Source organism: Cricetulus griseus (genome assembly GCF_003668045.3).
Source record: "Cricetulus griseus strain 17A/GY chromosome 1 unlocalized genomic scaffold, alternate assembly CriGri-PICRH-1.0 chr1_1, whole genome shotgun sequence".
NCBI classification, from domain to species: Eukaryota; Metazoa; Chordata; class Mammalia; order Rodentia; family Cricetidae; genus Cricetulus; species Cricetulus griseus.
Window position 1 is genome coordinate 60,896,645 of NW_023276807.1, and position 22,897 is coordinate 60,919,541.

The 22,897-nt window shown below is 44.8% G+C and overlaps 1 protein-coding gene across 1 annotated transcript; it reads left to right on the top strand.

Annotated features, from left to right (window-relative positions):
* The first annotated feature begins 1,427 nt into the window (after positions 1-1,427).
* Positions 1,428-18,453, top strand: Ap3m2 (adaptor related protein complex 3 subunit mu 2). The gene is made up of 9 exons (XM_027395284.2): positions 1,428-1,554; positions 3,054-3,397; positions 5,876-6,047; positions 8,363-8,500; positions 11,894-11,979; positions 12,206-12,339; positions 14,483-14,690; positions 15,125-15,269; positions 16,332-18,453. The coding sequence occupies exons 2-9, from the start codon at positions 3,125-3,127 to the stop codon at positions 16,430-16,432; spliced, it is 1,257 nt and encodes a 418-aa protein (XP_027251085.1). The 5' UTR covers positions 1,428-1,554; positions 3,054-3,124; the 3' UTR covers positions 16,433-18,453.
* Positions 18,454-22,897: the final 4,444 nt, after the last annotated feature.

Genomic DNA, 22,897 nt, shown 5'->3' on the forward strand with positions numbered 1-22,897 from the left:
GAGGTTTGGATTTTCCTCCCGAGAACAATCTTTATCTAAATGACTACTTAGAAAATAGTATGTTACTTGAAAACTTTTTTTTTTCAGTTCAAGCTCTTTTCTTCTCCTAGGAAAAAATTTTCATTTGATGGATATTTCTTCTCTAATTTAAAACGGGAGTTATGAAGCAATGTCACAAATTACTCTTTTTATTTTTCAGCTTTGAAATTATTTTTTAATTTTATTTTACACCCAGACCTCGCAGCCCCGAGGCAGGGTGGACAGCTCAAACTTTTAATTCCAGGACGCGGCGGGGGGGGGAGGGGGCAGTGAGAAACAGTTCAAATTCAAGGCTAGTCTGGTTTACATAGTGACTTTTAGACTAGCAAGCTACCCAGAGAAACTCTGCCTCAAAACAAAAACAGAAGGGAAAATCCTTGTTTGCATGTATGAGGTACAAGTTTGCTTTCGTGCATAGAAGACAAACCTTGACTGTCACGCCTCACCTTTCACCTTGTTTGAGAAGGGGCCTCTGCTTTTGTTTGTTTGGGGCACTGCCAGAGACCTCCTGGAGACTAGGTTGGCACTGCCATCATCATCACAACTTGCTATTTTATGTTACAATGCGTCCAGCCTTACTGCAACCCCTTTCACACCTCATCTTACTGAATGTCTTATTTTAGTATAACCGAAGGCAAACTTTTCCTCTGACCTCTGCTACACATTTTCCCGAGTCACAGTGACCCTGATCACTTTAAATTTAAAGTCGTTTCAAAGACCCGTCCAACATCTGTATTTTACGATCAGGGAACTGAGATTTTCTGAAAGGAGAAGTGTCGGTCTCTGTCTCTTCTCTTTCCCTCCCTCTCCTATTGTCCTCTCTCTTTTCCTCCTCCTTTCTGGCTTGGCTCTCCTTGTGTAGCCCAAGCTGGCCTCGAACTCACAGATAACACCTGCTTGTCTCCTGGGTGCTGGGATTTGTTTTGGGGGGGAGCGCGGGGGGAAGTTCCAGACAGGGTTTCTCTGTGTAGCGCTTTGGAGCCTATCCTGGCACTCGCGCTGGAGACCAGGCTGGTCTCGAACTCGCAGAGATCCGTCTGCCTCTGCCTCCCGAGTGCTGGGATTAAAGGCGTGCGCCACCAACTCTCGGCGTTGGGATTAAAGACCTGCTCCACAACGCTGGAAGAGTCGCTTTTTAAGTGTAATGGAGGTTAGTTATAATTGATAATTTACGACGCACTAAATTAGACAAGTCGTGTCCTGGGAATCATTCTACTCTTTAGCTTCCTGGAGAGCCTTAGTGACTGGAGGACCGAGCGTTTCCCTCTTCCAATCAGGGCTTGGAGACGCAGGGCTACACCAATTGAAGGTTGCGGGACCTTCAACAAAGACCAATCGGATGCTTAGAGCCTAACAAGTGACGGGCAATCAATCAGAGCGCAGGAGCGGAGGCCAGGGAGCGGAGGGCCAATCAGCGTGCGAGCGGCGAAGGGGCGGAGCCTTCGCGCAAGATGCAATGCGCTGCGCGACTGCGCTGCGAGATCCGGAGCGGAGCCTGAGACCAGGTCGAAGCTGGTAGGGCTGGGCGCGCGGGTGGGAAGGACCGGTTTGGGCGTCGCCTGGGAGGGGTGCGGGAGGAGTCTCCGACACTGTTGCCATGGCAACACAGGTGCCCAGTCCTGGGGGCAGGGTCCCTGCTTCTGGACAGTTTTCAGGCTGGAGCCCCTAGGCCCACAGGGCCTCCAATACTCCAGGCTTGCAGGTTGTCAAGCTGCCACCTCTCCACTGCCTGCCTTGGCAGCCTGCACACCTGCGATCCCGACTCTTCCCTTGGGGCACCAAGAAAACAAGGCTTAGCAATAGGACCACTTGTGCTGGCTCTCAGACAGTTCGCCCCAAGGCCACCCCTGGGGTGCAGTGCATCTGCCTCATTCTGGAGACTTGCCACTGTAAGATAAACAAGAGTGTCTCCAGAGATTTTTTTCTTTCTTTTTCTTTCTCTTTCTTTCTTTCTTTCTTTCTTTCTTTCTTTCTTTCTTTCTTTTTAAGCCACCCAACGAAGTGCTTTGTGCACAAGTAATTCAGAGAACAGGGTCTGAGTGAATAAGATCACAATGGCAAAGATTCCAGGAGCCAACTCTGCTCAGTAGAAATAGCACATCATGTGTGTCATTTTGCATAGGAACCATGGTAGGGTAACAATATGTCAAAATTTGGTATATTTTATTTGACGCAAACATATATTTAAAATTGTGCCTTTTGTGTCCACCCAGAGCCTCCCAATCCCTTGTGTATCTTACAGTAATGCCAGTTCCACCAGCCTCGTTTCAAGTGTTCAGTGCCCATTTAGGTAGTGGCTGCCATCTTTGTTTAGTTAGGTTTTGTTTTTTATTTTGAGTCAGGATCTTGCTATGTAACCCAAGCTGGCCTTAAACTTGTGATCCTCCTGTCTTATCTCCCAAGCATTGAAATTATAGGCATATACTGTACATGCTTGGCAAAGTAGTATTTAAAAAGAAATTAAATGTATTTGTATGTGTGGACAGTATGCAGCCAGTTCACCTTGCAGATCCCAGGGAATTGAATTTGTGTCCCGAGGCTTGCTAGCAAGCCTTACCTGCTGAGCCATCTCACAAACCTGAAACTAGTGTTTTAAATGGATACAATTCAGGCAGTGGTAAAGATAAATGAAAATATACAACTGAAAAAGAAGATGGTTTATAGTTATTGTTAGGAATTCAAGGGAAGGAACCTTTGGGCTCATGTAGTAGCAGGTGTGTCCAGTCCGTGGCCCGGGACAGTTGTGAATGTTGTGTAAACACCATCCCAACGCCAAAGTATAAACTTACATTGTGAGACTCATTTTTCCAATTTTTATTTGTAACTCATTTGTGTGGTTTTTGAGAATACGCTTTGTGGGTGACAGTATCGTGTTGCAATGTCTAAAGGTTAGATGTGCCTGTGAGAGGAGGACTTGAGTCTGATCTTGAAAGAAGGTAAGTCTTGGACCAATGGAAAATAAGAATGTTGTTAACTCAGTGAAACTGAAAGGAGCCTCTTTTTTTTTTTTTCAGGATTGAAAATTAGCCAAATCCAGAGATTTGTGGACTGTAAAGGTGTTCCTCTCCCACCAGCAAGCTTCACCATGATTCATAGTCTTTTCTTGATCAACTCCTCTGGAGATATTTTCCTGGAGAAACACTGGAAAAGTGTAGTCAGCCGTTCTGTTTGTGATTACTTCTTTGAGGCCCAAGAGAGGGCCACTGAGGCAGAAAATGTGCCTCCTGTTATCCCCACTCCGCACCACTACCTCTTGAGCGTTTACCGACACAAGATCTTTTTTGTGGCTGTGATTCAGACAGAGGTCCCGCCTCTGTTTGTCATTGAATTCCTTCACCGAGTAGTGGACACGTTTCAGGTTTGTAAACGTGGGAAGGTTTGCATCTATAAACTATAAACCATACAAGAGCCATGCGCTTGTATGTACATGCCCCCCCCCAAACAGCCCCTTTGACAGGCTTTAATTCTGTAGTCCAGACTGACCTGAGCTATATAGCCCAGGCTAACCTCATATTTGCTGCAGTCTTTCTGCCTCAGCCTCTAGGTGCTGGGATTATAAGCATAAGCCACCATACCATCTTGCAAAATATTTTCATAGTCCTGTCTCCATTGTTTGTAGCTTGAGTTAAGAACATTTTTTTTTAAAAAAATCAGAACTGGCACTCGGGAGGCAGAGGCAGGCGGATCTTTGTGAGTTCGAGGCCAGCCTGGTCTCCAGAGCGAGTGCCAGGATAGGCTCCAAAGTTACACAGAGAAACCCTGTCTCAAACAAACAAACAAACAAAAAATCAAAACTGAGCATTGCTCATTTCCTGTCTGAACTAAGATTCTTGTTTCTGTTTTCTTAATTGGCTGCAAAAGGACCAGTTGGATGCTTTTAAGCCTCTAGCATAAGAGAGCCACCTGATCCATGAGTGTGTGGTCTTCTTGGGTTTGCTCCTACATTTTGCTCACAAATTAGGGTTCAGATGTTTGTGTGTGTGTGTGTGTGTGTGTGTGTGTGTGTGTGTGTGTGTGTGTGTGTGTGTGTTTTACTTTAGAGACAGGGTTTCTCTGTAGCTCTGGAGCCTGTCCTGAAACTCGCTCTGTAGACCAGGGTGGCCTCAAACTCACAGAGATCCACCTGTCTCTGCCTCCCCAAGTGCTGGGATCAAAGCACCACTTCCAGGCTTGAGATTTTTTTTTTTTAATACTGTGAAGTTTATGCTAACCATTGTTAGCTTTGAGTTGCAATCAAAAGCAGTGAGTGTAAAGCTCAGTTTATTTTAAGTCCTCCTGGCAGGGGTCATTGGTGAGTTCAGCCTTCGTTTTAGTGAGCTCAGTACAGGTAGCACGTGTGCTGATAGAACTTCTTGTTACAGTTTTCCATTCTTGTGAGAATATGAGATACAGTGTGGTTTTCATTCTGATTTGTAGCTCTGACACAGTGGTTCTCAACCTGGGGGCTCCAACCCCTTTATGGGTCACATATAAGATATCCCGCACATCAGATATTTGCATAACAATTCATAACAGTAGTAAAATTACAGTTATGAGGTAGCAATGAAAATTGTCTTGTGGTTGGGAGATGTCACCACACCAGGAGGGTCAAGGTTGAGAACCACTGCTCTAAGGGAACAAGGTAGAGGGAGGTGAGTTACACCAATATGTAAGCACAGATCCAGGCAGCACAGTCTTTGTTCTGGTGGTCGCTCAACTTCAACTGTGTGGCCATTTGCATTACTTGGATGAGAGATGAAGAGCAGGGAGGGCTCTTTGGTTTAACTGTTTGTCACGTGAGGTCTGGAGTTAAGTCACATGTATACAAGAACTGTGGAGGAAAGGGGAGGAGCATGTGATTGACAGCTTGACAGCAGCTGAGCAAGTCTGTTCTGTCCACAGTGCTCACTCACTCCCACGTCACGAGACTAGAAAACTGTTTTCATTGGGAAGAGAATTAAAATACATTTTTACCTCCAAATATTATTATAGAATTCAAGTCCCCATGCTGCGTGCTAGTCACTTTGCAGTGACCTCCTAAGACTACAAGCCCAGAATATGGAGGAAACGGAAGAATCCAATAGTTAGGTTAAGCTTTCTATCTGGGTTCTGCTGTGATGTCCATGCACTTTACCCACACACAAATTAACAGTCTTATTATCATACCAGTTACTGCATAAATTACTATAAACCGGGGAGTGACAAAAGTTGTTTATTTAAAACCATAGAGGTGATGACTTGAGAGAGAACTCATCAATTGAAAACACCAGCTGTTTCGGAGGACCCAGGCTCCATTGCCCACACCTACATACTGGCTCACAGCTGTCTGTAACTTCAGTTCCAGGCGATCTGACGCCCTCTTCTGGCCTCCGTGGACACTGCATGAACATGCACAGCCAGATAATACCTGTACCTATAAAAGAAAAATTAACAACAAAAAAATTAAAACCACAGAGGGAGTTAGGAAGGTAGGATAAGATCAGTGTTGAAGCTACTGGTAAAATCAGACCAGTGTGGAGCTTAGTGTATAGCTTAATATTTGTTCTCTTGCAACATTTTTTTCCCCTAGTTCTTGAAGGTAATGGAGTCCCAGCAGTGGAATTGCAACTGCTTTTGCTGTGGCATCTTGCATTGTAAGGTCTCTTTCCACAGTGTGTTTGATTTATAGAACCCCCTGAAATGAGTGCTTGTTTTTAAAATAAAATCACTGTTTGGAAAGAAACGTGGTATTTTCCTCCAATTATGTTCTCTTTTTGTTTTAGGAATGTGTTCTTTATTCTTAGTGAATTTATCAGGAACATTGTTTTATCTTTTTCTGCAGTCTGGGTGATGAATACATTTGTTGTGTCTTCACTAGGACTATTTTGGAGTTTGTTCAGAGCCAGTGATCAAAGACAATGTGGTTGTGGTCTACGAGGTATTGGAGGAGATGCTGGACAACGGGTTTCCCTTGGCTACTGAGTCAAACATCCTCAAAGAACTGATAAAGCCCCCCACCATTCTCCGGACAGTGGTCAACACCATCACAGGTGTGAGAGGTTTGTGGGTGTGGGCGGGGCTGCAGGAGGCCGATGCTCCCTGAAAGCCCTGGCATCTCTGAGTCCTTGGGAATCCCATTTTACCTTTCGTATGCTGTGAATCTAAACTTAAATTATAGTCATATGTGGAAAGTACTTCAATTTTTATGTAGCTCCTGGTGGTAGAGTACTTAGCATGTAATCTCAGTTCTGGAAAAAAGAAACGTATTTAACAGATTTTCTTTTGATTAAAGGGGAAAATATGATTAGTATGGAAGCCTCAGAAACACAGAGAAGCATAAGAAGAACATGAAAACCTCCAAAGTTAACTACTTTTAATATGTATACACATACATACATATGTGTATGTATATGTATATATTTCATGTGTATATATTTCTCTCTTCTAGATAGATGAATGATGAGTAGATAGAATGTAAATTTATGTATATTAAATTTATGTTTTGCCTGCATGAATGTTTGTGCACCACATGTGTGTGTGTTCCCTGGGGAGGCCAGAGGAGGACATCTAATCCCCTGGAACTGGAGTTGCAGACACTTGTGGGATGCCAGGTGGATGCTGGGAATTAAATCCCTGTCTTCTAGGAAAGCAGCCATCTCTCCAGCACTCAGACAGAATACTTCTAAATAATGTGGATATGTTTTTTAAATCATACCTCTTATTAAAGTTTCATGACGTGATATACTGCCATGATTGTTAGTGACCAGTGTTCTACGTTAGGTAGACCCTGATTTATTCCTCTGGCTCCTGTTTTGATGTTCCTGGTATTTTATCCTTTCAAAGGACTAGAACTCTCATGTTTGAGTCTTGTCTACTTGGTTCTAGAGATGCAGGAGCCAGGCTGAGGGGGTTTAGAGATTCCCACACACCAGACTAGAAAAGTCACGGCAGCCTTTACTTCCCATTGCAGAATCCATCCCTGTCATCAACCCTGCTAACTTTTGAGGATGTGAGCCACTAGACTCACACTTGTTACTAGGGAAAGCTTCAGACCCGTTTGAGTATGGACTTTTCCCTCTGTTGTGACTTTTTTATGCGCTTTGTTCATTTTTTTTCTTTATTGGGATGTTTCTGTCTCTTTCAACATCGACTTGGAAGAATGCCTTCCGTTGGTGGTTGCCCTCTGCTACGGAAGAGGTGTGCCTCTTGGTTAGCAGGTTCTCCTTTGAAAGCTCCATCCTCCATGTTCCCCACAGCCTGCTACTTCCACTTAGCTCTGTCATGGCATTTGCTGAGCCACATGTAAAATGTTTGATTTAGTGAAACTCATGATTCATTGCATTTTTACATGCTTTGTCTTGTTTACTAATGGGGGTTTCAGAGAACTTGACAAACAGCTTTGTGAGGGTGCTGCAGCAGGGTTGTTTTGCCCTGTCAGCCATCAAAGCGAATTAAGTTCATGTGGCTCATTCGACAGGAACTTGGGGTAGTCACATTGGAAGACAGAAGATAGATCTGCATTTTTTTTTTTTTAAAGGAAAGCGAGAGGAAATGTACCAGATGCATGCAGTGACGTTTCGATGATTTAAAACATAGTTCGGACCCAGCAACAGTGTGTTGTGTTTTTCGAAATAATCTGAATTTAGTTCAAACCTTAGAATCTTTGTGAGTGCTACAGAAGAAGTTCCTTTAAACCCCCGTTTTGAGAAGCTGGAATGTTTTATACATGTGCTGACTATCCATGTGTTTAGGAGATCTTTCTTTAGAGTAAAAAGATACAGGCAGTGGGAAAAGGAAATAGGATTTAAATAGTGACAGTCATCAGTACACTCTAAAATAAGCTTTGATGTCTGTGGGAGCATCTAGCGAGGAAATGGCACACAGCTGCAGGGACAGGGCAGGATCTGGCTGAGTTCTGTCTCATCCAGTGTTGGAATAAGACAGACCCTGTTGGTATAAACACCTCCACCTTCCATTACTGTGCCCAAGAACCGGCCTTAAACTAGAGTCCTGTGTCACTGATGGTGATGCTGTGTCAGTGTGTAGGTGCCCAGCCCTACAGAAACACAGTACATTATGTAAGCTGTTGTGGAATTTGAGATCCTTCTCAGTCCTCGTTACTCTCCAAACCAAAATATGATATCCACTTCTCAGGTGGCTTCCTTTAAACCTTTACTAGAGGCAGCAGACCAGATGGCGACAATGGATTTTAAAATTAGACCAAGCTGTGCTACAAGGAGAAGTGGAAGGCTTATCTTCCAAATGGTAGCACATGAATAACAAGGGTGTAGAAACATCGAGGAGAATGTTTGAATTGGCATTAAAATACCAATTTGATTTTAGTCACCACTATTTATTGTCCCAGGAAGCACCAATGTGGGGGACCAGCTTCCAACGGGGCAGCTGTCAGTGGTGCCTTGGCGACGGACTGGAGTGAAGTATACCAACAATGAGGCCTATTTTGATGTGGTTGAAGAGATAGACGCCATCATCGACAAGTCAGGTGGGTGCCCTGAAATTGCTCTCTTAGTGTGGAGAGAGGGGCTGCTTTTCTTGAGTGTGTGCGATGATGCAGCCGACTCTCTCACACTTGGCCCTTTGTGGAACTTCTCTTGAAGGAGAAAGAGGAGTCTCGGGGCTGAGGATTGCAGTAAAGGCACAGGGTGGGGAAGGAGGAATCGGAGTGTCAAGCTGAGTATGACAGTACATTACGCTTCGCTTCACTGAATTGAGGCTGCAGGATCAAGATTTCCAGGCCATTTGGGACTGTGCAAGCCAGACTCTATTTCAAGAAACCATGAAACAGTGGGGGAGGGGAGGAAATACAAAGTGAACTCCTGTTGGTTAGATTTTCTGTTTTAACGTATTGGATTCCCAGGTCTGGAGATTCCCAGATTCCCAGATTCCCAGAACTAGAATCATAATGACAAGCTTTCTTTTCTGTTTTTCTTGTTTTGTTTCAGTTAAGTAAAGAGAAGTAGGGAGTCCTGGGGCTGAGGACTTGGGAACGCTTCACATTCTTGCATTTACCCACCCACTGACTGCTCCTGGGAACTTGGTCATAGCACTTGGAGAGACTGACCACAGGAGTTAGTCTGGAAAAGTGATCCAGGTGAAAAAAGTGCAGGCAGATGGGCTCGGCCTCCTGCAGAGGCAACTGCTCCCCTCAGCAGAGTGAATTAATGATGTCCTGGCTGCTTGGGGTTCACAGAAATGAGCTGGATTGAGGAGCGTGAAGGGAAAGTAAATAATGAGACTTTTAAACTAGGGCATCACAGTATGTCTTCATATTAACACAAATAAAAATAGTACTCCACGGGGTGACTGTATCAACAACAACAAAAATGATTAATAAGTCTTGATATAGTCACCCCATGGAGTACTATACAGCAGTAAAAAAGAATAAATTACTGATCCACCCACCATCATGTCTCTTACACTGTTGAGAAAAAAAGTAAGACGTGTATGTTACTCTACACCGTGGATTGCATTTAGTGACACCTGAAAGCAGGGGGCACATTGAGGCAACAGAAGTCAGAATTAGGGGGAAGTGAGACGTCATTAGCTAGGAAGGAGGGGGAGAGCATGTGTACCACGTTACAAAGTTTCCACATTTGATGTGGACGGTATTTAAGTAGGTGTATGTATGCTCAAAACTTCACTGAGCTGTGGGGTTTTTACATCTTGATATTTTATATCACTGCAAAAGAATCTCTTTAATTGACACCAGAGAGGTGATAGTTCGGCAGTTAGGAGCCCTGGCTGATCATCTCTAATGGGTTGGATTCCCAGCACTGTCTATAGCTCCAATCCCTCGTCTGGCCACCATAGGCACCATGCATGCATAGGTGGTGCACAAACATACAAGCAGGTGATAAATACACCCATGCACATAGGATAAAAATATAGAAAAAGTATTTTTTTAATTTTTTTATTAGAGTGGCAATCTGTGTCGGGCTTGATGGCATATGCCTTTAATTCCAGCACTCTAGGGAGGCAGAGGTAGGTGGACCTCTGTGAACTCGAGGCCAGCCTGGTCTATATTGTGAGTTCCCGGCCAGTCAAGACTAGATAGTGAGACCCTGTCTTAAAAAAACCAACAAATAAAAGATATACAATGGCCAGTCGTGTTGCAGTGTGGGAGGCTGATCTGCAGTGAGGTGGACTGCAGGCAGTGGCAGCATTAGGAGGTTGTGCCTGAAGTCCTGGCCCAAAGTATAGGTGAATAAATGTCCCTGGAGAGGAAGGAGTTGGTTCCCAGACAGACGTGTGTACTTGCTATCCCAGCACTAGGAAGTGAGGCAGAAGGAACAAGTGTGAGGCTAGCCTGAACTACAAAAAAATAGCATTTAGCTAGACATGGCAAGAGCAGAGGTGAGAGTAGGCCATGTGTAACTAGCTCGGGTAGCTGGATGGCTAGTGTCACCTCAAACAACAGAAATGGGAGCCTTCATGGATCAGAGCAAATTTGCTGTTGGCGACAAGCTTGCAGCATTGGTGATACCTGGAGAGTCATCCATTAGTCAGCAGTGAGGCCGACCTTGAAAATGTGGTGTGCCACAGGGTCTGCACAGGTGCCAGATAGCCAGGGTCCCAGTGCTGTGATGGGGAGTGGACAGGGACTCCCACCCCTAACCAGAAGCAATTGCAATTGACAACCACTTGCAAAGAAAAAATTAGTCTTCCACAATGGAGTCTCTCTGGAGATATTAACCACACTTAGGGCAGACTCTGAGCCCAGCAGGGGATGGTCAGTGAAAAGTGAACTCAGCAGTATTATTATTATTATTATTATTATTATTATTATTATTATTATTTTCGTTTTTCGAGACAGGGTTTCTCTGTATTGCTTTGGAGCCTGTTCTGGAACTCTCTCTGTAGACCAGGCTGGCCTCAAACTCACAGATCTCCTCCTGCCTCTGCCTCCCGAGTGCAGGAATTAAAGGCGTGTGCCTCAATGGTATTTTTGTTGAACTTTGTCTTATATAGCTCCATTTGGGGATGGTTTGTTTTATTGGACTTTGCCTATCTTGGTTTCCCATTTTGTGGGTTTGTTGGGGGTTTTGCTTATGCTTTGTTTTTTAAAGGGGGAGAGGAGACATTGAGTTGGGTGGGTAGAATTTGGGAGGCATTGGAAGATGGGAAAAATGTGATCAGAATATATTTGTGTGGAAACAATTTTTTCGAATTAAAAAAAAGATACACAATGCAAATAATTGGGTGTGGTGGAGACTGCAGCCTTGGGGAAGGCTAAGAACTGCAAGGAGAATAAAGAGAGGAAGTCAAGGCCTGAGTATACATGTGTCTTATTAGAACATGCAGAGAGAGACCTGCATGTGTTGGGGAAGACCAGCCAGGGACAGAGGGAAGGCTAGGAGAGAGTGGGGAGAGGGAGGGGGAGGAGAGAGGGAGGGAGGGAGGGAGGGAGAGAGAGGATTGCTTGTAGAGAGCAAAGACTGAAGATATGTGGACAGAGACCTGTCGGGTGAGGGCCACAGGCCACCCCTGCCTTGGTGGCTGAGCTCCCGGAAGGCAGCTTCTGCTAACAGATCTTCTGAAGCAAAGGTTAAGGTGCTGGTGGGCTGTGGCTCTGGCACTAGATGGAAAACCTGTTAGGCCACCCAGGCTCTCACTATTCTCTGTCTCCATGCTTTCATCAGAGTTCTTAGATTTTAGCTTGGATGATGGATAGATGGACTGGACAGATGAACTGAGTGGCTAGACAGAAGAGAGGCAGGCGGGAGGGAGGGAGGGAGGGAGGGAGGGAGGGATGGATGGAAGGGATGGAAGGGATGGAAGGGATGGAAGGGATGGAAGGGATGGAAGGGAGGGAGAGAGGAGCAAGAGGAACACCAACTTCTGCAGTCTCCAGCGTTCCTTTTCCTTTTCCTCATAGGTTCCACAGTCACCGCAGAGATCCAGGGGGTGATTGACGCCTGTGTTAAGCTGACAGGGATGCCAGACCTCACTCTATCCTTCATGGTAATGTCCTGAGCCCTTGTTAACCCTTTTGGCATGGAAAATGAGGTGTGTGTGGAAAGAATGGTCAGAGTGAAACAGCACAAATGTAATCAGGGCGGCCATGGAGCCTATTACACCAGGCTCTGGACGCTTGTTTGTGCTTGGTGAAAATGTCATCTGAATTGCTTTTCAAAGGAGACCTGGGAGCTTACTCCCATTTCTTTTTCTTCCCCTCCTGGTTCTGCAGAACCCCAGGTTGCTGGACGATGTTAGCTTCCATCCCTGTGTCCGTTTCAAGCGCTGGGAATCTGAGCGCATCCTCTCCTTCATCCCTCCCGATGGCAGCTTCCGCCTGCTTTCCTACCACGTCAGTGCTCAGAAGTAAGCAGCGACCAGGGCAAACTCCGTGTCTGTGGTACTTAACCTCCAGCTCCATTTGCCTGGGTTCAGGTTCCAGCTCCTCGGGTTGCTAACTGCGTCAGTGCAGTGAGCTGCTTTCCCACTCCCTCTGTGTCTTTTCTGGGTACAGCGTGTCTTTCTGTGAGAACTGAGTGGACAGTGCTTCACTCAGGGCAAGGGGTCACAGAGGCTGCCATTACTAGTTTCTGTGGCGGTATCTGTTAAGTCAGTCTTGCTCTCTTAGACCAGTCTTGACTGGCTTTGAACTCACAGCCCTCCTGCTGGGCTTACAGGTGTGGGCCACTAGCACAGCAGCTGTTTTATATTGTTGCTCCCTTCAAAAGAACATTTTCCTCAGCGCATCAGCACATCAGTATCAGTCTCCTGACCTCTGAAAGGCAGTTGAAAGGGTGTTGAATGCAGTGAGTTTGGGTCTCACATGCTTCCATCTTTGGGGGCTCTGGTTTGCAGTAGAAGGTGTGTGGACCCAGTGGAGTTGGGATCCTACGGACTCAGGGCCCCATGCCTCTTTCCTGGTGACTCAGGGTGACTCTCTTAGGAAAATGTCTACATGCCTGAATCCGTTTGCCCCAACTGAAACTCCTCCTTTCCCTATACATATAACCAGGCAAGCTTTTCAACCTCAGAGAAGCAGAAGGACATTCACATTCATGTAAAATTAGTACAGAATGTAAATGCTAGGAACCATGGTTTCTTTGAGCCCGTTTTAATGTCCCACATTGTGACAACCTACCCCGTCTCTGGGGCTTCATGCAGGTCACGAGGAAGACAGGTAAGTGTACTCTCACTAAGGGTGGGAGTGATAGCTCTCAGCTCCTGTCTAACACCTGTGAGACTCTAGGTTCAGTCCACAGTTCTGCTATGTAAACAAGCCATTCAAGATTTGTGAGATATGAGTAGTGTTGTCCTATATCCAGGCTAAACACAGCCTAGAAATGCTATAGCTCACGTCTTAAACACAGCTCAGAAAAGCCATAGCCCTAGCCCATGTCCCAAATACATCCCAGAGTGACCTCTTGCTACCGCCCCTGTTGCTACTCCAAATGACATGGTGCATAGCTTAGTTTTCTTCATTGTTACCCAAAGAGGCATCAGAATAAGAATGCAATTTTCGGCACCATTTTCATTTTTCAAAAACAAAACTAATATCACTGTTTTCTGTATTTATTTTAAGATAAGGAATTCCTTTTAAGATGAGTTGTAGATGAGGAGGAAAAGGTACTAGCAGGACAAGGGAAGCATACTGGAAGGAGAAAATCGTGGCAGTTTTCTTTAGCTCTTTAGTGAAGTGGAAAGCATTAAAAATTAAGATAAATGAAAGAGGAGCCCATGAGATGTCTTAGTGGGAAAACATGCAGTGAAGGCTGACTGCTCTGAGTGCAATCCTTGGAGCCCACACAAAAGAGGGAGAGAACCCAATCTCTTGAAATTGTCCTCTGAACTCCACATAAGCATAAACACACAGCACACATGTACACACACACACACACACACACACACAATACCTTTAAAAATAAAAAAAATAATTTTAAATAAATGAGAAAAGATATAAAGAGAATAATGAAGGGAATATTTAATTTTTAAAGATTTCTGTGTCTGTTTTCTGTGTATAAGTGTTTGCCTGCATGTATGTATGTGCACTGAATAGTTCTTAGTGCTTGTGGAGGCCAGAAGAGGGTGTCAGATCCTGTAGAACTGGAATTCTTGTGAGCATCCATGTGGGTGCTGGGAACCAAACTTGAGTCCTCTGTAAGAAAGAAGCAGGATACTCTTAGCTGCTGCTCCAGCTCTCCAGTCCCCAGAGGTTGTTTTCTTTTTTCCAATTTCTTTAGATTTATTTACCTTATGTGTTTCTCTTATGTGTATGTATCTACATCACATGCATGCCTGGTGCCTGCAGAGGTCGGAAGAGGGTGTCCGATACACTGGACTGGAGTTACAGACAGTTGTGAGCTGTCACAAGGGTGCTAGGAATCAAACCTGCATCCTTTACAAGATCAACCAGTGCTTCCAATCACTGAGCCATTTCTCCAGCCCCTGGTGTGTTCTTTTTGAAGAGGGTGTTTTTTTGTTTTTTGTTTTTTGTTTTTTTTTTCTCTTGCAGCCTAGTTGCAATTCCGGTCTATGTCAAACATAGCATCAGCTTCCGGGACAGTAGTTCACTTGGACGCTTTGAAATCACAGTGGGACCCAAGCAGACTATGGGGAAGACAATAGAGGGTGTGATTGTCACCAGCCAGATGCCCAAAGGAGTCCTGAATATGAGCCTCACTCCATCCCAGGGGACACACACGTTTGACCCTGTGACAAAGGTAGGGGACCCTCAACACAGACTGTATACCTTACTGGAAGGCAAGATTAATCAAAGGGACTTGGTTCTAAAGACCTTTTTTTTATTTAAAGATTTTATTTTTTTTTATTATGTATACAACATTCTGCTTCCATGTATATCTGCACACCAGAAGAGGGCACAGATCTCATAACGGATGGTTGTGAGCCACCATGTGGTTGCTGGGAATTGAACTCAGGACCTCTGGAAGACCAGTCGGTGCTCTTAACCTCTTAACCATCTCTCCAGCCCGGTTCTAAAGACTTTTGACAGAGGGTTTTCTATGGAACCCTCCCCTCATCAGATGTGGCTTACAGTGTGGAAGGCAGATGCCTTGAGGTTAGAGAGCTTTGAGTTCAGATGAAAACACCACTGTGATTGTGTGGGAAAACCTCCTTCTCTATGTTTTCTTCCAAGATGCTGTCTTGGGATGTAGGAAAAATAAACCCACAAAAGCTACCAAGTTTGAAGGGGACAATGAGTCTTCAGGTTGGAGCTTCTAAACCAGATGAGAACCCCACAATTAACCTACAGTTTAAGATCCAGCAGCTGGCCATTTCTGGTGAGTAATACATCTTGGGTGGTTTTGAAAGGAGTGGAAATGGCTATCTTCTGCCAGGGGCAGACCTCGGTGTCTTCTGGTGCTCTCTGACTATGGGTCACACTAGGTCTGGTTCTATTACCCAGTATGAAATCATCAGTGAGATCATTCCCAGTTCAGACTACTTAGAAGTTAGCATGAAGACCCTGAGTCAAAATGTCTGGGACCCAATTGAGAAGTGGGTTGATGGAGGTCTTCGAAGGCCATTGTTGGATCATGCCTAAGTTGTTGGTTTGAGCTGTCCAAGGTTTTCAGTACATCTACAATCTTCACCAGGAATGGGAAGAAATAAGCCCCATAATTCTCCCAGCTTCAGCAGACTTAGCTGTTTACTTGTACTGTCTTTAGACATTGCCAGTCTTCACCAGTTTGTCCACACTTAGGAACATAATAATAGATACCATTTTCTGGGTATTTTGTTATGTCCCATCTATCCCTAAGCATTTTTTTTTTTATTCCTGTTCGAATTTTAGAATGGCCTTCTGAAATCCCGAGAGAGAAATGGGCTTTATCTTTAGAGAACACTCTTGGGTTTCTTTACTAAAAGATCTTTAACTTAAGTGATTAAAGTTAAGTGATACATTCTTTCTCCTAAACCACTTAATAAGCCATAAAACTATCGACAAAATAATTTCTGTTCAGTTTGGCAAGACTGTTTAGGATGCCTTCATTGATCAGTTCATTTCCTTTCATTATTCATTAATGCTCTTATCTTTCATTCAGTCCAATAACTTGAGCAAAACACAGTGTTATTTTGTTCTCACCCTCATTGCAATCTGCTTGACTCTCTGCCCTTCCCAGTGGAAGGAGGTCTTCTCCCAAGAGAGCTGTTTGCTGGCATAATCTTTGCTGCAAATGTTCCTTTCGAGATGGCAGGGCTGTCTGCCTCTGCTTCACAGAATGGGCAGCTTAGACAGTCTGTTCCACATAACCTCTTCTGTATTAACACAAACCCAGACAGCTGTCTGCCGCTACTTCTGAGAGATGCTCATGCCTTACTTCTCTCTTCCTTCTTCCCTCCAGGACTCAAAGTGAACCGCCTGGATATGTACGGAGAGAAGTACAAGCCTTTTAAGGGCATAAAATACATGACCAAAGCTGGCAAGTTTCAAGTTCGAACCTGAAGGGCCTGTGTTACTGGAGCAGTCACAAACACTTTTTCATTTCTTACTTGTCTAAAAGTAAAATGTCAGCCTGTTTCTTAGGTCAGTTCCCTCCAGGCTCCATCTGCTCCCTTTTGTCTTCACTCTGCAGTGCCATGTAACTGATCAAGGGAGAAAAGGTTCATCAGGGGAAAGGTGGCCAAACCCAGCACGGCACTGATTGAGTTCTAGAGAAGTGTATGGTGGAGAGCAGTGATAGTGTATTTCACTACTTTTAACATGGTTGCCACAGGGAAAAAAAAAAAAAAAAAAGACCAGCCTTTGCTGTCTGTTTAATGATCTAAATCCAATCGAAGATGTCTCTATTGAATTTTTTTTAAGATAGAAAGATTTGAAAGATAAAAGAAAAAAAAGGAAGAAAAATAAGTGTGAATCCAAGAAAGACCAGTTGCTGATTTAATATGTGGGTCTGGGTTGTGACTCAGTGGCGGAGTGCTGGGGTAGGTTGTCTGCAAGACCTGGCTCATGCCTAACACCACCGGCAATGCAAAACATATCTGCTCTTTGAGGGACAAGACAGAGAGGCTGGTGTGAAGAGAGTTGTGATGAGAGATGCTACAGTGAAGGATTGGCCAGGAACTTGAGCAGTGCACGTTTCCACAGGGGCTACAAGGAGCAGAGTGGAGTGGTTTCTTTCTGACCCTTCTCATGTATAGAAAGAATTTGCATGTCTAGGACTTTCAGAGCTCAAGACCATCCTTGATGTGAACTTGCAATGGAATCGGTTCCCCTTGGAGACTGGAGTGCTATGTCCTGGCTTTTAGCACTTGGACTTGCTATTTGTGCTGGCCCATCATCTTGGTGGGAAGGTGATCTGCCAGAGCAGGCTACAGTCTTTTGCTGTTTATCTGACTCCTCCCAAAACAGTGTTTGGTGCAGCCAGATTTTATGAATTATGGTAGTGGACTTGAGATGGGAACTCATGTCCCACAGAAGTGGACCATGCCTATACATGGTGACCTCCATTAGTGTTTGTCAGGCTGGACTGGCCCTGAGCCTTGCCCTTCCTGTCTGAAGGTTTCTATCAGAAGTCCCGAGTGGGCACAGGCACACCAAGGACATGAGTACCCGGAGCTCATCCCCACCGTCTGTACACTGTCATCTACCTATTGACAACAGACAGCTCCCAAACCACTTTTAAGTCAAAAAGGTGTCTTGAACCTTTGAATAAAATCAAATGCCATAGGAGGGCAGGCTGTATTAGCTCGAGTAGCCAACCAGTTTAAACTATGGCAGCTGAAGGAGCTTGACTTTCCTAAAGAGTATTTCTTACTCTGTTCCAGTGTGTCCATTACTCATTTTAATATCCTCATAGATGGTGGGGTTCATTGTTTCTAACTTACAGCCTAGCGAGCATATTGTGCTCTGTGTTGTGCGTGGAGGGACGGAAGACCTGTTTCCTTCAGTCCGCACAACTCTCCCCTATAGTCCTATTTGTAAGTACTTGTGCTTTATTTATTTTTTATTTTTGTTTTCTGCCTAGTTTTCTCTTGCTGACCAGTACTTATTTTTGCTGCCAAGTGGAGTTTCCTTGTGGTTTTCTTGTGGGATGAACTGTGCTGTGTACAATCAGCTGATTCTTACTGCTCTACTCCAGAATCTGGACTTGTGTAGCTCCGCACACCCAGCGTGGAGGGAGACACTCTGCAGGTGGCTTTCAGGATGCAAAGTCACTTCCACAGGCTCCGAAGGATTCTGAGATTTCTTGAGATACAGGAAACTATGAATATGTTTAGGTTCATAAGTGTGGTTCCTTTATTCCATCTAGCACTGTATAGCTTGTCTTCCTAGAAAGAGACAGTGTTGGAATATGGGACCTGCAGGCCTCGAAATCATGGATATAGCCAGGTCTGACTGTCCCCACCCAGTGACTGTCAGTTAGTAGGGGTGTAGTTCAGGGTGTCTCAGTAGCTCCTCACTCTTGTGTGGTCCATGTGCGGAAGTAGAATTTCTGTTTAAGTCTTAATAAAGCTTTACCAGTCCTCCTGTCTCTGTCTGGTTACTGAAACTAACAGCAGCTCTCCACTGTGTTTCCCATGTGCTTATTTGTGACATCTAAAGCCACATGTAGAGTGTGATTCTCCATCCAGTCACCCCTAGGAGACAGGTCATTGTAGGCAGAGTTTTCCTGTCCCGACCATCTGATCACAAATAACCAGAGTCTTAATATTAATTATAAATTCTCGGCCACTAGTTCAGGCTTGTTACTAGCTAACTCTTACATTTTAAATTAACCCATATTTCTTATCTAACGTCCACCATGTGGTTCATGGCTTACTACTTCATTTTCTACACGTCCTGATTCTGTGTCTACTGGCGGTTTCCTTCGACTCTGCCCTCCTCCTTCCCAGCCTCCTCTGTGTCTGGCTATCCTGTCTAACTACAAGCCTATCAGCTTTTTATTACACCAATCCAAGTGACAAATCTTCACAGTGTACAAAACTGGTACTGGTGCTGTTTGTGAGATTGGTGATATGTGAGGTCCAGAGGAATCTAATGATTTTCCTAGGCTGTTAAATGGCTGTTAAAGCCTCTGGTGCTATTTTTGTGCTTTCCATGTTCTTGCTGCAGGAAGCAGAGCTGCAAGGTCACAGGTGTCTCTTGTAGAGGCTTCTGGGGGAGGTAGGCATCAACGGTGCCTTAGTTACTTTTCTGTTGCTATGACAAAACACCATGACCAAGGCAACTTATAAAAGGAAGCACTTCATTGGGCTTATGGTTCCAGAGAGTTAGAGTCTATGATAGCCAAGCAAAGGCAAGGTTGAAGGAATAGCTGAGAGTTCACATCTTGATCCACAAGCAGGAGGCAGGCAGGCAGCACACTGGAAATGGTATGGGCTTTTGAAATCTCAAAGCCCACTGCCACTGACACACCTCCTCCAATGAAACCACACCTCCTAGTCCTTTCCTTGCAGTTCCACCAACTGGGCACCAAGTATCCAAACATATGAGCCTATGGGGAACAATTCTCATTCAAGCCACCACACAGCAGGGTCTATTGCTGCCTGTCAATATCAACATGTAGTCACATTTTCAAACTGATTTTCTACAGATTTCTGTTGACTCCCTGGAAATATATGGTGCTCGTTTAAGAGTTCAGTTTCTGTTTCTCTGAGATATTAAGCTTGCATATGTATGTCTGTGTCTGTGGAAGGGGATGGGGTTTGTATAAGCCACAGCCTGCATGTGGGAATCAAAGGAGAGCTTGTGGGAGTCAGCACTCTCCTTCCATTGTGTGAGTCCGGAGAACTAAACTCAAGTCTTCGGGCTTGGTTGTAAGCACCTTTATTGATGGAACCAGATTGTGGCTCCTCTGACAGCCTCTAGTATGGTACCCTCCCCACTTTTCTGAGAATATGAAATGAGAAATTCCAGGAAAGGGTAACATCCAAGTTGTGTACCATCCCGAGTAGCCTGATGAAGTCTTTAACTGACTTCCATCCATCCCACCCTATCAGATGCTGTCTTTCCCTGGACACAAATCTTGCATTGCCCAGTGCCTACACTGCTTTCTGGTCATTAAGGACCGTCTTCACTCCCAATCAGTTCTCTTACTATCATACTCTTTGTGTTCACGGAACCCTCACTCACAGAATAGTAGTGCCAAGGAGGTCTGGAGAGGTCAAAGGAAAACCAAGAAAGTTGAAAGAGAATGCTTCTTCTCCACGAGAAATTCAAAGTTCCCAGTAAGAAAAACAATCTATGTGAAGTTTGCTGAACTCTCAGCAAGAACAATACTTCTAACGGAAACTTTAAGCAGGAGAAAATGAGTACAATTTGGCTCTGACACTGCAGTGCCTTGGAGGTGAATGGCAAAGGCATCAGTGTCTTTGGGGGAGATGTGAAGAAAATAGTCTTCTGATCGCTGCTGTCCCTCCCTGCTGAGCTGAACTGAGTCTGCATGGGGACTTAGGGATCCCCTGGGACAAGAGACACCTGTCTAACTGGTTCTACTCTGCCAATAGTATCACTAATGCCTTACTGAATCTGGTTGTAGGATACAACATGGAGGAGAAACAGACTTTGTAGGGGTAGGTGCTGTCTGTCTTCAGACACCCACTGGGGCCTTGGAGCATGTTCCCTCCAGATCAGGACTGACTGTTGTATTCTTGCCTCAGTCTGGATGGTTGGCGGGGGGTGGGGGGGCATTGGCAGCAGGAAATGTTATCTACTTATATTTCCTTTTATGCCAGTAGGTGGTAACTAGATGCCATCAATACTGTTTCTAATTGTTAATGGCTTTAAAAAGGAAATTTAATGAGAAACCCAAGCAGGTCTTAAATATCAAGGAATGTGTGTTCAGCTTTTGTATATGGAGTTGAAAGTCTCTAACACTTTGTGATTGATGTACAGGGCTGGGCTCTGGGGGGCCAGGACCAGGGCTCTGTGTTCCTCTGCTCTTTAACAACAACAGCAACCCATACAGTTACCTGGGACCATACTTGCTCTTTAGTTCTGTTGGCCTCTTTTATTAATCAGCCAGGAATAATGGGGCAACATTTACTTTCCATTTGACTCATTCCCTTCCTCTGGTGAATTCCAGACATCGCACCCTGCATTCCTTAACCAATCCTGGGCAGGGAGGGATGTGCTATTCTGACCCTTTGGTGTGATTCATAGGACTGTCTTGTTGGACACTGCTCCATAAGAGTCAGCAATTGTCTTCATTTGTGTATGGTTTCCAGGACTCCACTCAGGAATGTTGGGGCCTTTTGACTTTGTATTCCCATCCCAGAAGGCTTTTCGGCTTCAGTTTCATCTCACTAACCCTAGTGTCTGAAGAAAATCTTGTTCAGTGGGGGAGGGGTGAAGCCAGCTGCTCAGCTCCGCAGGACTGGGGTGGGGGCCTTGCTTACTACTGGGCTCAAGCTGTGTTGGAATGGGATGAGATGTATTTCTGCCTAAAATCTTAGATCAAACCCTAAAGGCAGACTTGTCTGAAGTCAAGAAATATGTGACTTAGTCTCTGATTCATATTGATGGAACTGGTCTGGGGACTTCATAGATTTCGGGAAACCTCCCAACACCTCCCTCATCAAGTTCTTTTGTGAGTTTACACTATTTTTCTTCTAAGAGTCTCCAACAGGGCAGTACTGACAAACCCTCAAGAGATAAGAAAGGCCTTTCTTTCAAAAAAATTTTTTTTTACCCAGCCACACCCGAGAGCAAGCATTACATCATGAGAGATTCTTGGAACTAAGATGTGGTGAAGAAAGCTGGAGACAATGGAGAGAGGTTTATTCTATGACTGGTAAGACAGTGTGCAAGGGCCAGCAAGAGGTCAGTTTTCAAAGAGCGCCTGTAGCTTGATCCTCCAACCTATGGTGGAAGGGGAGAAATGACTTCTGAAAGTTGTCCCCTGACCTTTACACCTGCGCTGTGTATGGACACACCCCCAGACCCACATCACGCACACTAAAGGAGTTACTAGAGCAGTAGGTCACAAGCTGCATACTTGTGTGCACTGGTCTGTGAGATAACTGTTTCTGAGGAGCAGAAAACAAAACAGAATGAAGAGGGAAAAAAGCAATCCAGTTAGTAGCATTTAGTGTGAGCCATCAGTTGAGCCGTTGCTATGTTAGTAAGAGATGGTTTGGGGTTTTTCTGGTCTGTGTTGCTGTAATTACTGTCCACAGAGTCATGCGACTGTCTGCTCAGTCTGTGGTCAAAGTGTGGTTGATTTTCCAGATGCATCTTCATTTATCACCTCTTGGAGAAAAACACTCATTTTGGCTTTCAGAGTCCTTAGCATCCAATCTACAATCCTGATCAAGTTCAGGTGAGGTTGGGGACATACCTAGCTCAGTAGTGGAGTACTTCTTTAGCACACCCAAAGTCCTAAATTCAATCCCCAGCTCTGTGTTTGCAGGTGCCTGCCACTAAGTTGGATAACCTGAGTCTAACCCCCAGGATCCATATGGTGGAAGCAAAGAACCAACTCCTGTGGGTATCCTCTGACCTTCACACATGCACCAGGGACTCGGACAACTGCTGTCCCCCACATTCAATAAAAACTGTTGCTCATCCCCTGTACTCTATTGCCTCTTAGGCCGCCAAGTCTTTGTTGTCACAATAGGGAAATTCTGGGTCTCAAGACTTGCCTGACTGCAACTGTCTACTAACGCCGTCTTACCATTGTGTGAAAACCCTTATGAATCCTACTTTTCCTGATGGTCCCTTCCCACTTTCACAACTGAGGTCCAATGAGGTCTCTGCTGTGCTGGGACCAGCTCCATTCTACTTTACTTCTGTGAATGCGTCTTGTCCGTGCCAACTCACCCCACCCCATTTCTACTGTTGGTGGCACCTGGCATATTGCCTTGGGGGTAAGCAGGATTTCCACATGTTGACTGAATGAAAGGAAGTCTTTCAACTGACTCAAAAGAAAAAAGAATGTGAACACAAATAAGCCATGGATACACACCA